Source organism: Phyllostomus discolor, chromosome 8, assembly GCF_004126475.2.
Source record: "Phyllostomus discolor isolate MPI-MPIP mPhyDis1 chromosome 8, mPhyDis1.pri.v3, whole genome shotgun sequence".
NCBI classification, from domain to species: Eukaryota; Metazoa; Chordata; class Mammalia; order Chiroptera; family Phyllostomidae; genus Phyllostomus; species Phyllostomus discolor.
In genome coordinates, this window is record NC_040910.2 from 16027154 (window position 1) to 16046541 (window position 19388).

The window sequence follows — 19388 nt, forward strand, 5'->3', positions numbered from 1 at the left end:
TGGCCTTTCCTATGCATCGCAGAATGTTTAGCAGCATCACTGGCCTCTACCCAATGGATGCTGGTAGCCTCCCTCCTCCCCACCTCCAGCTGTACTAACCAAAAATGTCTCCAGATATTACCAAGGGTCCCTTGAGTACAAAGATGAGAATCACTAATCTAGGTGCACGGCCCAGGCACTGGGATTGTAAATGCTCCCTAAGCCATTCTAATGTACAGCCAAGACTGAGAACTACCACTCTGGAAGGTTCCTATTAATTAGAAGCTTTGAATGTGCAGTGGACTAAAGAACAACAAAAGCTAAGCTTTATAGCATGGGGCATAAGGTGGGAATAAGTCAACCTGCCGTGAAGACTCGGCCAGTCTGCCCATCAGCGAAGTACACAAGCTTAGACTGTAAACTCTGCATTAACCAGTGGCTCCGTAGATTCCTGCGTACTTTCCGGTTGTTGGGTGTGTTCCAAAAAACGGGCATAAACAGGTACATTTGCACTTATCTAAAAGCTCCCAACCAAGTAGATATTGCTTTGCACTAAACATAGCAGAGGACATCCTGCTTTTGGGGACAGTCGTTCTAAAAACAGGGCGCTTATCAGTGCACCATGTGGTACAAGTCCTTAGGCAAATCTGTTTTGACAGGTTAAAAAAATGTAGCCTGTCAATTTTATGATGGTGATTTTGACACAATCCAAAACAGCCACACAAAACAGGATTTCTATGTTAATTTGTACCATTCAGCAGCATTTTAGTTTTCGGATAATGATCGGGACTGTAATTACAGTTCAACTGTGGAAAAATCCCCTACGTAAGAACCAAGGCAAGTGTCCTTCAGTAAAATCCATGCTCCACAGGTCACCCTCCGCTGCCTCGGTGGGTGCTCCTGGGTGTTCCGTGGGGATCCCCTGGGGGGCAGGAGGGCAGGGAGTGCATTTAGGCCACGGATATGCATCATCTCCAGGCACCCGCTATGCAGCTCTTCCAGGCTGAGCAGCCCCATCACAGCCCAAAGTCTCCAAGAAAAGAGCTTGTGTCACGCGCTTCTCAACCTGGGTCGTAAACAGAACAGTATCATCCCACTTTCTTAAGTAACTAGTTGGCAGGTACATTGCTTCTTTCAACAGTAAGAGTAGAAATACTACTTTTAAGATACTAAGAAATAGCTTTTAAACAGAAAGTATGTTGCAAGATGAATGTATTTTCAGGGCAAAATTGGTTCTTTCGCATTTCAAAATATGAATATGTTGTCCCAAGTTAATGAGTTGGAATCATTAATTCACTCAACACCTACTATGTACTAGGTAGCGTATAATGTGATTGGAAATTATAAATATGAAGGCTATGTAAGAATGCAGACCCTTTTATGGCAAAAAATAAGCTATGATTGCTCCAAGGTGCCAGATTAGCCCCGTGAACTAGTTGGTAAAAGTTCGCTCACATTAATGAAACCAACCAGTTCTTTTGCCGTAGTCTAGTTTATCCTAAGCAGTTACTTATCTTTTTCTATCCCAGCCTAACTTGTTTCATCAGTGTGCTTTAAAAAACCAAAACCTTTTCACTAGGCTTCCCAGAAAAGCACTTGAGGACAACAATGCGTAGAATACTGGTCGTAGGTATTATTTTCCATATGGTTCCACTTGTTTTTACAAAAGCCATATGCTTTTGTGCTTATGGGGAGTTTCTGGAAGAAAACACAATTCGCAATTAACGGTGGTTGCCTTTGGGCAGGAAGTTTAGGGGCCTTGGTCAGAGGGGAGGCTTGCTCTTCCTGATGTTTTTAGACAGCTTATTTTCACCATTTTAAAGTTTGTAACTTCCATTTAAAATGCTAGGGTATAAAAGAAAAGATACATTCCCAGTGGTCTTTCGGAAGCTCCAAATGCCTCTGCTAATGAAAGAGAAAAATGGGTGAGCTACACTGCATGCCTCTCTGAGGGCCCCTTCTGTTTACATATATTTTATTGCTACAGCAGAGTGAGCAGAAAGGAGACTTTAAACGGATGATTACTCCAACATCGGCTCCAAGAACGAGATGAATGAGCAGGTCCTACCCGATCTGAGGCTGGGTAGCTAAGGGGGGCCTCTTTGAAGAAGCCACATTTAACCAGAAACGACACAGGCTGCCTCCTGGCAGGGGCCTGCTCTCCCCCGGCTGCACTGGAGCGGTTACTCGCCATAGCTCTTTCAGAAAGAAGCAGACGTAAGCTAGAGAAGTCTACACACACTGTGACTGTACCTACGAAGTCCCTCCAATGATTTCTTTCACTCCCCTTCGTCCATGCTTTCCAAAAAGAATCCATGCTCACCCCTGGGCGGGGAGGGGAGGGGTGCTGAAAATAACAACACACCTATTTATGTGAAGACAGCCAATCCTGTGATCTTTTGGTGCCCACCAATACCGTGATATCTTCCCCTTCAGTCTGTCCTTTACACCTAACTCCAGTTAAGTCTATGCAAGCATGAAAGAGGGGAAAAAATCCACGGAGACTGGAAGGGCCCCAAACGATGCATGCTCAGTTGTGGGATTTTCTGGATCATTTTTTTAGTACTTGTCACTTGGACCTTCACAGGACTTCAGAGTCCCCCTTGTGAAGCAAGACGTACCCTTTTCTCTCCTCTCTTTGCTGGGTGTTTGGACTGGGAAACCCACCCCGGAGGGCTTCAGGATCCTCTGTCTCTGGGAATGAGCCAACGACAACACAATAGTTCAGCCTTTCCAAACCATACCCTGAAACAACTACGCACACTTTAATTACATCTCCGCGGTCTTTAATGGAGAGTTACAGTTCTGGGGTAACATACTCCGCTCTCCTTCTATGTATGAAAAGTAGTTTTCAGGTTCTCTTTTCTTTATAGGGGGTGATTCATCCTAGAAATAGTGTTTTACGTCTTTACTTGCATCAGGCATTAATAACCAGCAATCAGTGATGGTATAATTGTTTGCTAGCTTCATGAAAGCTGTCAGAGTTTATGGCAGTGTTTTTATGAAGAGCATACCAGTTGTTCTCGGACAAAAGTTTATGTGGAAATTCTGAGAACTCACCCACCAAGGCTAGTTAGAGTAAGAGGAAGAAGAAACCAGGGGCAAGATTGGATTGCAGGCAAAAGTTCTTTTAGAAAACTACCCAGAAGAAAAGGAAATATGTTAGAAAACTAAAAACTTCTAGAATAAAGTCATATAGGGTTTTAGCCATAAAAATAGAGTTTGAGAGAACCCTGTGTTACTAAATTCTCAACATGCATAGGTTCTGATTTTCTGTCTAAGGGGTACTTGTTTCCCACCCTCTTTTAATGGACTCGTGTAAATGACCACATTGAGCATGAAAGTAAACCTCATGTAATGTTTTAGACATTGTAGAACAGAAATTCGAAGCTCAGCTTAGAGCTACTATGGCAATAGGTACTTTGCAGAAAAAGACAAATTTGGTGAGTAGTATAGTGTTTCCTAGTGAGTGGAATAAGTTTAAATTATGAATCACTAAGCAAAAATTAGAAAAGAAGTCAACGCCATCTTTACTCTTGAAAAGGCATCATGTATTCAGCAGGGACTTCCTTTCCCCTTTCAATTTTTCTGCTCCTAGTACAATACCAAATTAGATGAATATCAGCGTCTCACAGGACTTCACATTCTTTCTATTTAACCATGACCACTAGAGGGTGTCCAACCTTTCCCATGGACAAAGACGTTACATTGTCCACAAGAAAAAAATAGACTTTCCTCAAATGCTACAAACAGATTACAGGACCCATGTTTTAGGCAAGTTTGAGCCTAAACAGAGAAAGGCCACTTATGACACACCTACCGAAGCAGCTGGCGCCCTAAGTACAGAGGAAAGGTCAGTTCCAAATGGCTTTGGGTGTTGACCAGCGGACAGAGTCAGCACATCCTAACCCGCTTGTCTTCACGGGATGCTGCATAACCTTGCATTCAGAACTTTGGCTGCTTGTCAGAAGATAATATAATCTTCCAATGTCACCAGCTGAAAATGTGAGAATGATCCGCTTAACTCGTGGTTTAGCAAGAATGGATAAGAGGCGACTGCCTGATTCTCTGTTAAGCTGTCACCCAAGCCCCATACTTTTGCTGCTCTTTGAAAAGTAGTTGGTATGCCTACTTCACACGAGATCAAACGTTCCTCTCTTCCATTATTATATTTATCATTTTCCATGCCTTTCCAAATTGCTGAGGCTTTAAAATATGAAAAAAAAAAGAAGACTGTTACCGCCATGCTAAATGGAATGCATAATGAATACTAAAATTTAGAAGTTTGGAAGATAATTAGAAGTACATGTCCATGTATTCCATGCCAGCTCTGCCATTTCTAACTACAGTGTCTCCTTCTGCAGCTGCTGGCTGGGCGCTGGCCTTTTGATCACAACGACTTTGGCATATTTCTGTGCAAGCTGTTCCCCTTCTTGCAGAAGTCCTCGGTGGGGATCACCGTCCTCAATCTCTGTGCTCTCAGCGTTGACAGGTAACGTGGTTCTTTCCCTTTACTCTTTTGTCGGATTCAGAAAAGCATTTTTGTCATAAAGAATGGAAGTCAGAAAGCCTTGAGAGTTGGTGCCAGGACCGTTGTTAGTTTCAAGTGAATTAAAATATTAACAATCTTGCTGTACAGTTTAGGGTTGCTTTTCACACTCGCTGGTTATTAGCCATCTTTGGCTTAGGCAATTTGTTATCTAGAGCATTTTGCCCATTATATTCATTTGGCACCCTTGCGGCAACAAAGAAATTCTAATGAAAAAGCACGGTTCTAATATCTGGCAGGAGCTGAGATTTGAGCAGCCCTTTTGGAAAACTAAATCCTGCAAAAGGTTTTGCCTTGACCTAGTAATTATGATTTTGGGAGTTAATTTTAAGGAAACCAAAATTTAAACAGAAATTTCATCATGCGCAAAGATGTCCTTTACAAAACTATTTATAACAAAAGTTGAAAGCAGCCTTATTGCCTCACGTTAGGAAAATGGATAAGGATGTTACATATAATTTATATGTATAAACATATGAATATAAAATTCCTTGAAAGAAATATGATAAATATTAGTAGTCGTGTTTAGGGAGAGAGTCACAGGTTTTTATAATGTTCTTCTAATAGAAGAAAAAATTTCTAAGTTTATTTACTTCTATTATCTGTTACCATTTTCCCCACATACTTAATGCCATTCTATACATGATACTTTTTCATTTGCACAGCGCATTCCTTTGACCTTTACTCTGTATCAACCCTGATTTTCTCTGGCTGGGCAGCTCTAAAGCACAAGCACATGCAGGCACGTGGACCAGAACACAGAGGCCTGGGCGAACAGAGGCAAACAGGCACATTTCCAGTCCAGAGTTACTTCCATCCCTACTGTTGTCTTTACAAAAGCTCGATCAAGATTGGGGAGATATCATTTTAAAAATTGATTAAACTTTGTCCCAAAATTTAGGCATCCTGGCAAAAACCAAGGTGATGCACTGGCTGGTGTGGCTCAGAGGACTGAGCGCTGGCCTGTGAACCAAAGGGTCGCCGGTTCAACTCCCAGTCAGGGTACATTCCTAGATTGCAGGCGAGGACCCCAGCAGGGGGCATGTGAGAGGCAACCACACATTGATGTTTCTCTTCTTCTCTTTCTCCCTCCCTTTCCCTCTCTAAAAATAAATGAATGAAATCTTTAAAAAAAAAGAAAGAAAGAACAAAAACCCAGCATGATAATGAATTTTAGGAGTTATTCAGCATTCTAAAAGAAAACCACAACTCTAAAGAAACATCTAACCAAAGCCAAAGACACACAAGACAAGCATATGAGAAACAGGAATAAGAAATAGGAGAATGAAGACCAGGAAGATGCTTGGCTCCTATAAACAATAAAATTTCTATTAAGGCTTACAATCATCTGAGAAGAGAGTCATTGATGAAAAGAGAGGCCAAAAGAGAGGAACGAATTTTGTTGGTATGACAATTGGTATATTAATAGGCAACTTTTCATTCCTGTAAAAAATTTTGTTACAAAATTTAGAGTATGGTTTATGGTGTTACATGGCACAGTACAGTGGTCCCTAATATATTTCATATAAGTCTATTTAATAAACTTTCTTGATAAAAAATATTAAGGCACTTAGTCTTCAGTGATAAGCTATGTAATAAAGCATCCCCACACTGAGTGGTATAATGCACAATTCAGTTCACCATAGAGACCTGAGCAACAAGGGTGTGATGGACAGCCATGGAGAGTGAGGCCTGGCTGTGTCCTTTACGAGCTGCCCAGTGGTGAAGACATGGACTTGGGCACAAGGGAGAATAAAATACGTGATACAGGTATTCAGGCAGTGGGATTCCTAAAGCTTCCAAAAAAACCCATTCTGTCTCTAGCTTACCTTGTTCTTCCCCCTCTTCCTTCCTTGAGAGAATCTCAGAGCACCATTGGGGAGTCTAGCTAAGCTTAGTCTCCCCAATAGAAACTAGCTGTGTGGGGTAAGGGTGGGGGTGTGGGTGGTGACTGGGGAAGTGGGGGAGGGCAGCAAGGATAGAGGGATATAGGTTCACCTCACCTCCATGCATGGGGAAAGATTAACTAAATGTTCAATCACAAATGATCCATTCTGTATCAAATGAAGTGTTCCTGGTTTTAATTAAGACTGGGTCTCGGTTTTAGGTCAAGAAGATAAACCATTTTAAAATTCCACTCCCACAAAAATCTACCTTAATCAAGGAAGTTTTTCCTTGGTAATAAGCTCATCATTCTTTGTTCCCTGGGTCCTTTCTTTATTATTTTTACATTTCATTTGGTTTTGACTCTAAGCTTTGGGACCTGTATGTAGGGAATCCGTTTTGACATTTGTTTCAAAAGCTTTCACAGGGGAGAATGAATCACTCACATTTAATTCCTAAAGATAAGATACGTTTGCTCTGAGTCTTCATTTGGTTGCATTGTACTAAAAATATTAAAATCTTTATTTTTTTACTAAATCAAGGAGCAAAAACAGGGAAACTGCACCTGTTACAGAACAAATTACAACTTCCATGCTGTTGTTGCGTGAACTGAATCAAATTACGGCTCAGCAAGCATTCATGATTTTTTTATATTTTTAAAATATTATACGTATCTTTCATTTCAGTTGTTTTGGGGAAAATAATGAGAGTAACTGTACATCCAAGTTCTGTACAGTTTCTTTATTATTCTGTTGATTGCTCAGTGAGCACAGATGCTGTAGGATCGAAGAAAAGCTCTATCAGCTTTCAATCTGAAAAAGGTAAACGAGATGTTTTTGACTCCTACCCAAACCGGTAAACTTCCATTGCTCATTTCCACTCTAGGCTTGTCTCAGTTAACCGTTTCACTAATTCCTCCTCAAACCTGACTCTTATTATTTGTATTTTACATCCATAGTCACTTAAGAAAAAGATGAAGTGGAAATTTCAGAAAAAGACAGGAAATTTAGAAACGAACTTTGATCCCTAATTCAGCTTTATCAGTGAAATGATTTTTCATTTATTTATTTTATTTATGGACTTTAGAGAGGAAGAGGAAGAGGAAGAGAGAGACGGAGACAGAGAGACATTGACTCTGTTGTTCCACTTATTTATTCATTGATTGTTTCTTGTCTGTGCCTTGACCGGGGATTGAACCCACAACCTTGGCACATAGGGACAAGGCTCTAACCAACAGAGCTACCCAGCTAGGGTCAGTGAAATAATTTTTTAAATGCTAAGGCTGGGTCCTTCTAAAAGCATACTTCTAAAATGAATGAATTTTTCCCGACAAAACATGAATAACCCCCCATTACCAATGATCAAAACAGATACTCTCACACGCCTTGAGAAGTTTTATGTGTTCCTGAGCTTGGTGGGAGGAAAAAGGAGAGCAGGAGTGGGGGAGGAGAACCAGTGCTGTTCTTTGTAGTTAATAGTCATGTTTCAAGTGGAAGATGACAGGGGTCAGACCAGTAAAAAGGTCTGGGTACCGATGCAACTTGTAGTTAAAAGTTGCCTGGGGAAGGAGGTTGTAAAAAGATCAAACCCTTTAACAGCTACTCCGGAATGATGTATAATTACATACCCGGACAAGTTGCAAAGACCCATTAATGGGGCAACTTAGATACGCCTCAAACTCAAAAGTCAGTGTCAGCTCTTCATGCCATCATTGCAAATAACTGCTCGGTGGTCTCTATGGTATTCGCAGAGGTGTATCCTAATTTAAGAAGCACGGAGGTGCTCTTCTGAAAACCTTCATTTGTATGTAGACACAGGCGTGGTATCTCCTCGTGCTCCTGGTGGTACCATTTTCCTCTGCTGCGTGCCGGCAGTGAAGACGTGGAAGAAGTGGCTGAGCCGGGAGGGAGATCCTAGGCCCTGGACAGAGTCAACGATGGCTGAAGGACGGCTCAGGGTCTCTCTCTGGGTTCTGTTCCCCATTGCACACAGTTATTCATTTTCTTGATCTTAACTCTGATATCAAAATTAGAAAACTGGTTCATTTCGCTAGCTCATTTTTCTTTGATAACCAACTACCCCCAAACAGTGACTTAGAACATTTTAAGTGATTTCATTATTATCTCACCAGCTGGATTTCAGCTGGCAGCTGAGCGTCTCCTGGGTCCAAGGCTCACATCTGGCCTGACGGCAAGCACAGCTGGAAGGCTGAGAGCTCAGCGAAGCCCATCTCCCTCTCCGCGGAGTCTGGGGCCCTTCAACACATTCTCTGCAGCAGGCTCCGGGCTCCAGGGGAGCCTGCTGCTCCGCTTAGGGGCAGGCCTGACATGGGCAAAGCACCATTCCAGCTCCTCCCCAGCTGCAGGGCTCAGCTGAAGAAGTGTCAAAGCGTCTGCAGCCATCTCTTAACCCACCAAACCGTGTTTCTCTTTAAAATTCTCCTTGCTGGTGTTTTACCTCCAAACCTCCCTGCAGCCGTTGGTTTGTCTATCACATGAGGCATAAATCGTAAGCAAACATGACAAATAGTCGGGTTTGCTGTTCATCAGAGACGTGCAGAGGTGAAGACGGAAGTGCCGCTTTACCTTATAAAGTAGAAAAATTGAAGGAAGAATAATAAATTCTAATGCACACAAGCATTGATAGGTGCTTGATAGAAACGTTTTTTAATGTACTTCAGTTACTCTACCCACTCATACAATTAATTCTGGAAAATCATTGAAAAAGAGAAAAAACATTTGTAGGTGTGTTATCACAACCCTCAAAGACTACCAATGTGAACATAAGAGAAAGGTTTAAGTAAATTTTACCAACATCTTGTTATATTGGGTAGCCATTATATAGAGTCCCCACCCTATATACAGTAACAAACATCTTACTAAGTAAAACATAATTTATACTTTCATGTTGGCACATCACATGACAGGGCACAGAGTGACATCATGGGGAAGACTCCCCGGGAACCAGCAGGCCAGAGCCCCGCTCCAGGCCCCCCAAATCCACCGGAGACCAGGCAGGGGACATGGCAATACCCGTCCTCATGCTGGAACTCGAAGAAGAGAACCACCAGCCTAAAGGTTCCTCCTGGTGATTTAATTATTTGATTCTAAAATTCTGAAAGTATTGGCCCTTTATCTATGGACTAATTCAGAGACAGCCTGAAAAATCAGAAAATGTCTAGAATGTAGTGTGTTATTGCCTTTGGCCAATAAAGACAAATGCACCGGTAAAGAACTACAGACGCCTAATTCAACAAATACTTATTCAGCACCTATTTGTGTGACCAACACACAAGATGTCTACACTATGGAGCTTACATTCTAAAGGGAAGGGTGGGCAAAGACAATAATATATGGTGGAGAGGAGAAAGGGGAATGAAAGCTGACTTTCAAGTTTTGGCCCGAGGTGGTCAAGACTGGAGAGAGAGCAGGCTTGGGGACAAGGAAGAAGACAAGAGACAGTTGGGGTGAGCTTCAATGCCTGTTAGATGAATGGCATTGCCTTGTGGGTTCCCCATCCTATGGCCAGTCCCCTGCCACCGTTTATCCCCTCATCCCCTCCCACACCTCCTGTCCCCCCTCTCCCTCTGATAGGCACCACAGTGTTGTCTATGCCTGTGAGCTTTATTTTATTTTATTTTTGCTTAATCCCTTCACTTCTTCACCTAGGCTCCCAACCACCTTCCCCTCTGACAATGGTCAGTCTGTTTTCTGTATCTATGAGTTTGTTTCTATTTTATTTGTCAGTTTACTTTGTTCATTAGATTCCACATATAAGTGAAATCACAACGGTATTTGTCTTTCTCTGACTGGCTTAGCAAAATACTCTCCAGGCCCATGTGTTCTGTCACAAAAAGTAAGATTTCCTTCTTTTTATGGCCACATAGTATTCCATTGTGTAACTGTACCACAGCTTTTCTATCTACTCATCTACTGATGGGCACTTGGGCTGCTTCCAAATCTTGGCTATTGTAGGTAATGTTGCAATGAACATAAGGGTGCATATATTTTTTAGAATTAGTGTTTTGGTTTCTTCGAATATCTTCCCGTAAGTGGAATCACTGGGTCATGAGGCAGTTCCATTTTTAATTTTTATACATTTAAGTGCCTCTATGTTGGGTACATAAATGTTTACAAGGGTTATATCCTCTGTTGGATTGCTCCTTTTATCATTATGTAGTGTCCTCCTTTGTCTCTTGCTACAGCCTTTGCTTTAAAGTCTATTTTGTCAGATGAAAGTATTATTACCTTAGCTTTTTTTATTTCCATTTGCATGAAATGTCTTTTTCATCCCTTTACTTTTATTTTGTGTTTCTTTTGTCCAGAGGTGGGGCTACTGAATTCCCACAGGCTGATGCCAGAAGTAAGGTGGCATCTGGGGTGCGTGAGGAACTCAGCACAGGGATCCTGGTGGCTGTCCCTTCGGCTCTCTCTCCTGAGCCACAGCCCCCCTTCTCCCCTCACATGACTGTAGTCTGCCCCACCCTCCCTCTGCCAGAGCCCAGTATGACTGGCTGCAATTAAGATTTTCTCTTGCTGGCCCTTTAAGAAGGCATCTGTGTCTCTAGCAGACTCTTGTCTCTCCCTGACAGACAGAATCGCCGTTGATTTTCACAACCAGCTGCTAAGTGGGCACCTCTTCCCAGCTCTGGTGCTCTGGGCTAGGGAACCTGGCTTGGGGTTGAGACCTCCATGCTTCTCAGGGGAACCTCTGCAACTAAGATGTTCCTCTGGAACCTCAGCCGCTGCCATGGGAACAGAGCCAGCCCTTTTCAAGTGTCTGTCCTTCCTACCAGTCTCATGGTGGCTTCTTCTGTAAATACTTGGTGATAAGACTTCTCTCAAGCTAGTCTTCAGTTGGTTATTCGGTCGATTGCTCTATAGTTTAGTTATAATTCTAGTTTGGTCCTGTGAGGAGGTGAGTGTAAAATCCACCTACTCAGCTGACATCTTGAATCCCAGTATTTCTTATTTTCCACACCTGTCCCCACCTCCATCATCAAAATTGGTTTTAATAGCTCTTATGGTATTTTCTAATTTCATCGAGGTTTTTTATTGTTGTTCAATTACAGTTGTCCCCATGTCCCCCCATGAGTCTCCCCTGCCCTCCCCACCCCCCACATTCAATCTTCCTCCCCCCCATTTCATAGAGATTTTACCAAGATCAGTGTGTGTGTTAATGAAGGAGCAACTACGAATAATCTACTAAACAAGACACTAAACACTGCTTCTACTTATTTCTAGAGATTCAGTTTACACTGGATGATAGACATGTAATAGTCTGGGAACTCATGGCACATTGTAAAATGAAACTGGTCTGTGAGCACACTCGTCATACGAACATGCTGACCACATTTTCTTACTGAAAGTAACTTCTGTCTCCCGTGCTGCCTGAGACACCTGGTTTTCTCACTCCCTTAAGAGATACAGTGTTTTATTTAAGTCACCTTTCCCGTAACTGACCTAAGAGGAGGGGAGAAGAGAGAGATACAACTCTCTGCCAGCCTCAGGGTGCAGACATTCCTTCTCCATTCCTTCCAGCTTCCACTGAGCATCAGGCTGCCGGGCTGATCAGGCAACAGAGAAAAGTAAACAGAAATGGCAAGCAAAACAAATAGCAGTCTTGATCCCACTGGAAATAGCCATAAATTTAAAAATGCAATCTTGGCCATACTGTAAAAGGATTTCCTTGGTCTGTTTGCATAGCTGTATTTTATTCCCTTCTGAACTAATCTGGACTTTTTTACAGATTGTATTATACATCAATCTTATTTACCCTAAAAATCTTTCGAGAAACATTTCTTCGGCAAATTGCACTGTATATATGCTATATGGCATCATTATACATACCAAAACTATAGGTTCTAATCTATAGTGAAGACAAAATAGTATAATTCCTAGGAGCTGTGTTTTCACAGATGTGCCTTGAAGGTGTCCTGAGACAGAACACTGCATGTAAGTGTGGGACTCATCTTGATGGACATGGGTAGCTTGTTGGTGGCCTTGGCTTTACTGACGAACCTCCCACATGAAGTCACATGTCCTGTGAAGCCATGCACACCTGTCTCCAATGCCTTGGTCTGTTTTACAGTCTTTTTCTGGCACTGTCTAATGAAGCTATAAAAAGAAAATGTTTCCTTTCCATTACAACAGCAACAAAAATTTGAAGAATGAAGCCACTAAAATACCACACTACATCACAGGTCCCTTCTTAATACCAAGTCCGAAAGTAGTTAGCACCAGACTATCACATCCAATCAAAGACCACAGAGTTTCTGAAACCAAACTTTCTTTAGACTTAACATTTAAATGTGATTATCACCACAAAAATATTAAAGTAAAAAAAAAAGGTCAACACAACTTCTTAGCGCCAATTTGTTTTTTTAATTGACATAATTATTTAGTCACATTTATATTCTATACTTCTATAAAAATGCATTTTTCTATTGGACTGGAAACCCTAAAGATTAGAAATCAAGGCATCGTTAAGTCATTTTTATGTACAGTAGCAACATGGGACCATGATGGGAGAGATATAGTCATTCTTTGACAGTTACCAGAAATGCTGTCCATTTACTAAAACGGCCACCTGCTACAAGCCCACTGTGACCGTGTTTTGAGGGTAGAAGAAGAGAGAGGATGATGGAGTATCTATGGCCACTATTCACTTAAGCGTATCCAGCTCTGTAGGTAAGATTCCAGGTGTTCTGAGTATACAAAGAAAACTAAGATATACCCAGAATAAGTGCCCCCAGCTTTCACTACCTCTTCCATCATCCAATTTCCCCCCGACTTAAAAAGCACAGACACACCTACCTGATGCTGCCACGTCCTACACTCTCACAAGACTTCGCTAAATGCCAACAAAGAGCTCAGACGCAGATCTGCCAGGCAACAGATTTCCAGTTAGGTGGAACTGTTAATAGCCCACCTGTTGTTCACACCAGACCTCACAGAAAGTCCCTAAAAAGCCAAGGCTTGGTCACTGGCCAAAGAAAGGAGCTCTGTTGCATTTATAATTTTGTAAAATGGAAATAATTTAAAATTTCCTCACAGCCTGACTCCGTCGCCCCATTTCATTCCAGGTACAGAGCTGTTGCCTCCTGGAGTCGTGTTCAGGGGATTGGGATTCCCTTGGTCACTGCCATTGAGATCGTCTCCATCTGGATCCTCTCTTTCATCCTGGCCATCCCCGAAGCCATCGGCTTCGTCATGGTGCCCTTTGAATACAGGGGTGAGCAGCACAAAACCTGTATGCTCAATGCCACGTCGAAGTTCATGCAGGTACAAATAGCTTACAGGGAGTTCACTGGGGAGGGAGGGGGAGGAGGGCTTCATTTTAACTTGACCATCAGCAAGATTTGTTGATACCCCCACAGTGCCCGGTGTGGTGGGTCAGGTTCTTCAGTTGCACAAAAAAAGATATTAACCCAGGACTTAGCTTCTGGAGTAGGACAGTTAGCTTGTTTTTACTCTTGCAGCATAATTGTAGACACAACTTTTGGCCTGTACCAAACAGCCCAGAATTCTGAAATACATTTACTAAAAAAGACGAATGCATATGTATAAATTGCTATTTGTTTTTATAATAAGGAATAGAGCACATGCCGATACTTATTTCATGTTACTTGGGGAAATACATGTTCATACACTTTTTAAAGATAGCTTTACTAACTCAAAGTAGTAAGTCATACTTACATGTACAAATCATGTAAACTGGAAGGACTTTTTAAAAAAGTGTCCAGTTTAACAAATCCAGTTGTTGTTGTGTAGTACACCTGGTCTCACTAATGTTTCTCTGAAAAGCTTAACCACATGAGTGTATTGGGAAACATTCTTAAAATGCGCATTACCTTTGCAAAACTAGTCCAAGGGGCACTCAGGAGGAAAATCAGAGGGGTAACTATTTCTCTCAAATCAGCATAATTTAGTGCTTTGATGTAAGTTTCATGCAGCTCAGATTCCACATTTAATCACTTACAGACATCTCGAGGTATGTTTTCCTAACTTGGAAAACTTACAGAATGAGTGGTTTTCCAGCTGACCAGTTATCCTGCTTACACGTTCTTGTTTGAAAGTTAAAAGTATTCATGAAAGCTGCCAACCTGGCAACCTGAAAATGAAGCTCTGCTTATCTACTGACTTTTTTTACTAAGTCAAAGCTCCATGGTGGAAAACAAAATCAGGAGGAGATTATCAGAATTTGGGCAGTGTAAAGAAGCAATATAAATATTTCTGGATAAAATGTTAGAGAGAAGAAGCTTGATGCCCTGGCTGGTGTGGCTCAGTGGATTGAGTGCCAGCTTGCGAACCAAAGGGTCACTAGTTTGATTCCCAGACAGGGAACATGCCTGGGTTGTGGGCCAGGTCCCCAATAGGGCTCATGCAAGAGGCAACCACACATTGATGTTTCTCTCCCTCTCTTTCTCCCTCCCTTCCCCTCTCTCTAAAAATAAATAAATAAAATCTGAAATTAAAAATAAGAAGCAGCTTACCAATCACTAGAACTGGACAAAATGAAACGAGATACTTCATAATGACTGAGTCTCCTTTATAGAGTAGACAAGCAAGGGGTGGCTATCCTTCAGACAGCGGGAACAGAGGGGGTTGTGGAAAAGGATATGAGTTTGAACAGGTGATTTTTTTATATATATTTGGGATTCTCTTTCTCCTCCTGTTCTTTTTTCTAATTTTATTCCTTCTCTTTGTTCCACACGTTTCTCCTCCACTTTGCTCTAACAGACCAGAGGGAGGCCTCTCCATGCCCTTGCTGATGACATCGGTTCAAAGGGAATTTGTGACCCCTTGCTCTACAGGCCTCTGCCAGCAGGGGAGGGGTGGGGGCAGGGGACTGCATCCAGGCCCGCAGGGGTCAGCTTCCAGACCCTGTGGAGCTGCTTTTGAGCCATTCACACCAGTCCCCGATGCACCTGGAAGAAAATGTCACAAACTGAAGAGGGTACTCAAAGCAGTGTTTACTGTGCACTTAAACAAAAAGACAGCCCCTCTGATTTTTCCTGTTTGTTTGCTTTTTAAGTCCAGTACAGAAATGTCCCAACAGTGTGATGTGGGTGTGGAAATATTTGTATAAGCGGATCTGAATAAACCAACTCCTTTGGGAATTTGCACTTAACCTGAGGATAAAATTCAGGGGTCTATGAACTTGAATGAAAAAGAAATGACATGTGTATTTTCGCTAACTCCTAACCGAAAATTTATCATTTCCTTCTATTATGAATATACACAATGAACTATAATCCAATAGTATTTAATAGCATCACAATTTTTTTCACTAGTAGAAACAACACATTTTCATACCATATGACGCTTGTATAATCTTGAAATATCATTTACGCTCATCACTGCTTCAACATTCTGACCGTCATTAGAACCACCATTAGCTATGTCATTTGATTTGTTAATAAATACATACATTATTATATCAGAATTTTATTTTAAATAATTTGATACCATTTCTGTGTAACTGATTTCCATTATAACCTTACATCTTTTAGTTTATGCATGTAAAAATATTATGCTCAGAAAGGATTATCCTCTTCGCCAGGCTTCCAAAGAGGTCTATGGCATAAAAATAGCTCAGAACCTCTGCCCAGAACTTTTGTTCCTCGGGAACCATTTATAGGCTATTTTAATAAACACGCTATAAATGTAGCCCACTCTGCCTCTCTCTATATTCGGAAACTGTCTAGTGTTTCACAGAGCAGCATGATCAGCTTTTACTGTGGGAACTGAGATATCACGGGAGGCTGCACTGCCTGTAGTAAATAAACAATCTGAAAACCAGAATAAGGAAAGAGGCATCTTCTTCCCAAGATGATAAGTAATTTAGTGGGAAGAAGAATATAGATACAACTTTCCAATTTCCACTTTTATAGGGCATTAACTTTTCTTCTTTAATAAGACATAAAAATGAATAATCCTGGTATTTACAAATCCTGCCCACAGGGAGATCATGCCAAACACGCTTTCCGATAAGGTCCTCTGTTTTGATAGTTTCCAGGTGGTAAGCGTTAAAAAAAGAGTGAGAAGAGGCATGATTATTAATGGCTCAAACTGGCTGGCTGCGAGGTCACATTGCAGGCATTCCAGACAAAGGGTTAACTCCCCGTGACCAGAGCTACACAGATAAGCCATTCACAAGCTCCCTGTTTCCAAGCAAGACATTCTCGTTAAGTACACTTTGACCATAACAGTCGAAAGTCAACCAGGCACTAGCAAAATGTGGAGGCTCATTAAATAAAGGTAAATACATATTCCATACGTCTCAGAATCATGTTTTATGGGCTTTGGAATGGAATTCTTTTTATCGACTGGGGTTCTTCCATTTGAATAATTAAAATCAACTTCTGTTTATAAAAAGTATCTTTGCCAGGGTAACTTTTTTAATGCAGTGTATTCATGTACTATTTTGTAAAGCCAGGGGAACTTCTAGAGTCTCCAGTTTAATTGAGTTTTGAGCACCACCCGCAAGCTCACTCATTACCACAACCAGACAGCGAACAGGAAGATGCCAGAGCTCCCAGGGGCACTGCGCAGGCAGTTTGCGTTGTAAAGCCCCCTCCTCCCCTCTCCCTTTTCTTCCTTTACAGTTCTACCAAGATGTGAAGGACTGGTGGCTCTTCGGCTTCTATTTCTGCATGCCCCTGGTGTGCACCGCCATCTTCTACACCCTCATGACTTGTGAGATGCTAAACAGGAGGAACGGCAGCCTGAGGATCGCCCTCAGTGAACATCTTAAACAGGTAAACATAATAAGATTATGAAAATCTGGCCGAGACTCTCTGGTCCTTGACAACAAAAGGCTGTATTTTGCAGATGTAGCCTGGTATCCCAAAAATAAAGATAATTGTCTTGTCTGTCTGTAGGTCTCATTGTCTTTATAGTTAATAGTATTAGGAATTTCTCTTGTGAAATAGGGAGCCTACCTGCAGGCAGGCCCCAAAAGGGAGAAACTATTCATTTATTTTGCCGAAAGTATTTTGACTACATGCTTTGTATGCATTGGCCTGGAACTGTGTCAGGACAAAAAGAAGCATATGACTCACTCCTCTAGCAGGCTTTGCAATCGTACTGTGGAAATAGGATGCACACATGAAAACAACTGGAAAGTAGAATCACGAGGTGTGGTAAGAGTAGCCCATCCTACAGCAAGCCAAGGAGGTCGTGAGGTTAAGTCACAGAGAAACTGTTCATGGATGAGAGGGACTGACTTGGTCATGGAAGATAAATGGGTTTGATGGAAAGAAGAGGACAGAGGGTATTTCAGGTGAGAAGATAGGAGTCTAATTATGACACGGCATGGGAACCACCCATTTGGGGAGTGAGAAAGGAGATGGACCTCATTAGAGCAACATCAAGGACATCAAAGGTAAGGCTCTTGACAGGAAATGGGACTGGATGTATAAGAAGAGGTCAAATTTTGGAGGGACCTAGGTTCTAGAATGAATTTGAATACAGCAGTAGGGGACTGCTGTTGGCCTCTGCAGGGGGGCAAACAGAACAGAGAAAGCTGTGAGCTTTAGAGGGCAACACTTGGGTCTTACACTTTTGCTGGCTCTGTGACATTGGGAAAATTGCTAAACCCCTCTGAGCTTCTCATAAAATGTATATAATAAAACATCAAGTGGGTTGCTTAAAGGTGTCTAATAGAATCCAGCTCATAATAAATACTCAGAAAATGTTGATACGTAGAATTCAAAGAGTAAAGCTAGGACCATAGGTAAGTTCTAAGTCTCAACGGAGGACACCCAACCACAGCAACAGTTAATGGGAGTTACTGATGGAACCTGTAGATCTGCCCTATGTGATTATCATGCCCAGACTCATCCTTCTTTAGCGGGTTTTTGCAACTACTGGGCTTATTTTCCTGAGCTTCAGGTCCTTATCTATAAATTGGGCATAATTGCATATAAATCAGTGTTATGATGGGAATCAAAAGAATTAATGTGAACATACATACTTTGTAAAAATCTAACACACCATACAGAGGGTAGCTATTACCTTCTATTGAAATGTAACAGGAAAATTATACTGAGAAACTTTAGTATAAGTTTGTTCGAGCATGAACATTTCCAGACATAAAATGTTAAGTAATTAAGACCTCTCATTTCTGCAATGGAGGTAATTAATTAGAATAGGTTTATGAAAAACAGTGGTTTAAATGTTGGTTTTTGTGTCAGCACTGTGAGTGAGCCTGTTTGAGCTATATGTGGCATCTGCTCTGAAAAGACTTCAGTAGAGTTTGGGAGCAATAATAACATGATGCTCCTTCACATTCACCTACCATTTCTCAAGGGGTTTTTTTGTTGTTGTTGTTGTTTGGTTGAGGGGTTTTTTTGTTATTGTTTTTGTTTTGTGGAGCATGAGCAAAGACCAGCCATTCGTATGGAAAATCCACTGTTAGCTTGGGCAGGCCTGTAGAGTAGGTGGGGCAGAGCCTCAGGGAATCACCAGGGCATGGCAAACCCTGTTAGGTTGATGGAGTCTCAGATATGGCCCCCACCTGCCGGTTTTGTGGTTCTGTGGGGGGAGGGTTCAGAAAAGAAACAATGGCCTCTCAAGGCTTGGTAGAGCATCCCCACATGTGACTCCTCCAAGCAGGCTGTGAGACAGTCAAAGTGGACACTATCCTTGTGCAGGTGGTTAAGAGACTGACTCAGCCAAATGGAAATCATATCCCATGACTTGGGCCTCATGCAGTAGACATTCCCTGTGTCACACTCAAAGCTGTGGCTGGTCCTAAGAGCAGAAGAGCAAGCCTGGCTGGAAGGCCTTCCAGTGGGGCCATGGGAGAGCTGGGTCAGCGTGGACGGCCCTGCCACCCTCTGACTAGTATCCTGCGGGGCTCTCGGTCTCCCTTCTTGCATGGTTTCTCTCCATTATACTGACAACAGCTTTATCAGGTAGGGACTGTGTTTGAATGCTGGTAGCAGAAAACCCAAAATAACATTGAGTAG

General features: G+C 41.9%; 1 protein-coding gene across 3 annotated transcripts in view; it reads left to right on the forward strand.

The window, feature by feature from the left end:
* LOC114502638 (endothelin-1 receptor) overlaps positions 1 to 19388 on the forward strand; it is a 51302-nt gene that overhangs the window by 25167 nt on the left and 6747 nt on the right. For all 3 annotated transcript variants that reach the window (XM_036031867.1, XM_036031866.1, XM_028519715.2), the window contains 3 exons: positions 4344 to 4471; positions 13497 to 13695; positions 17022 to 17174. In XM_036031867.1, coding sequence (XP_035887760.1) covers positions 4344 to 4471; positions 13497 to 13695; positions 17022 to 17174 — 480 coding nt within the window. The remainder of the gene's footprint in view (positions 1 to 4343; positions 4472 to 13496; positions 13696 to 17021; positions 17175 to 19388) is intronic.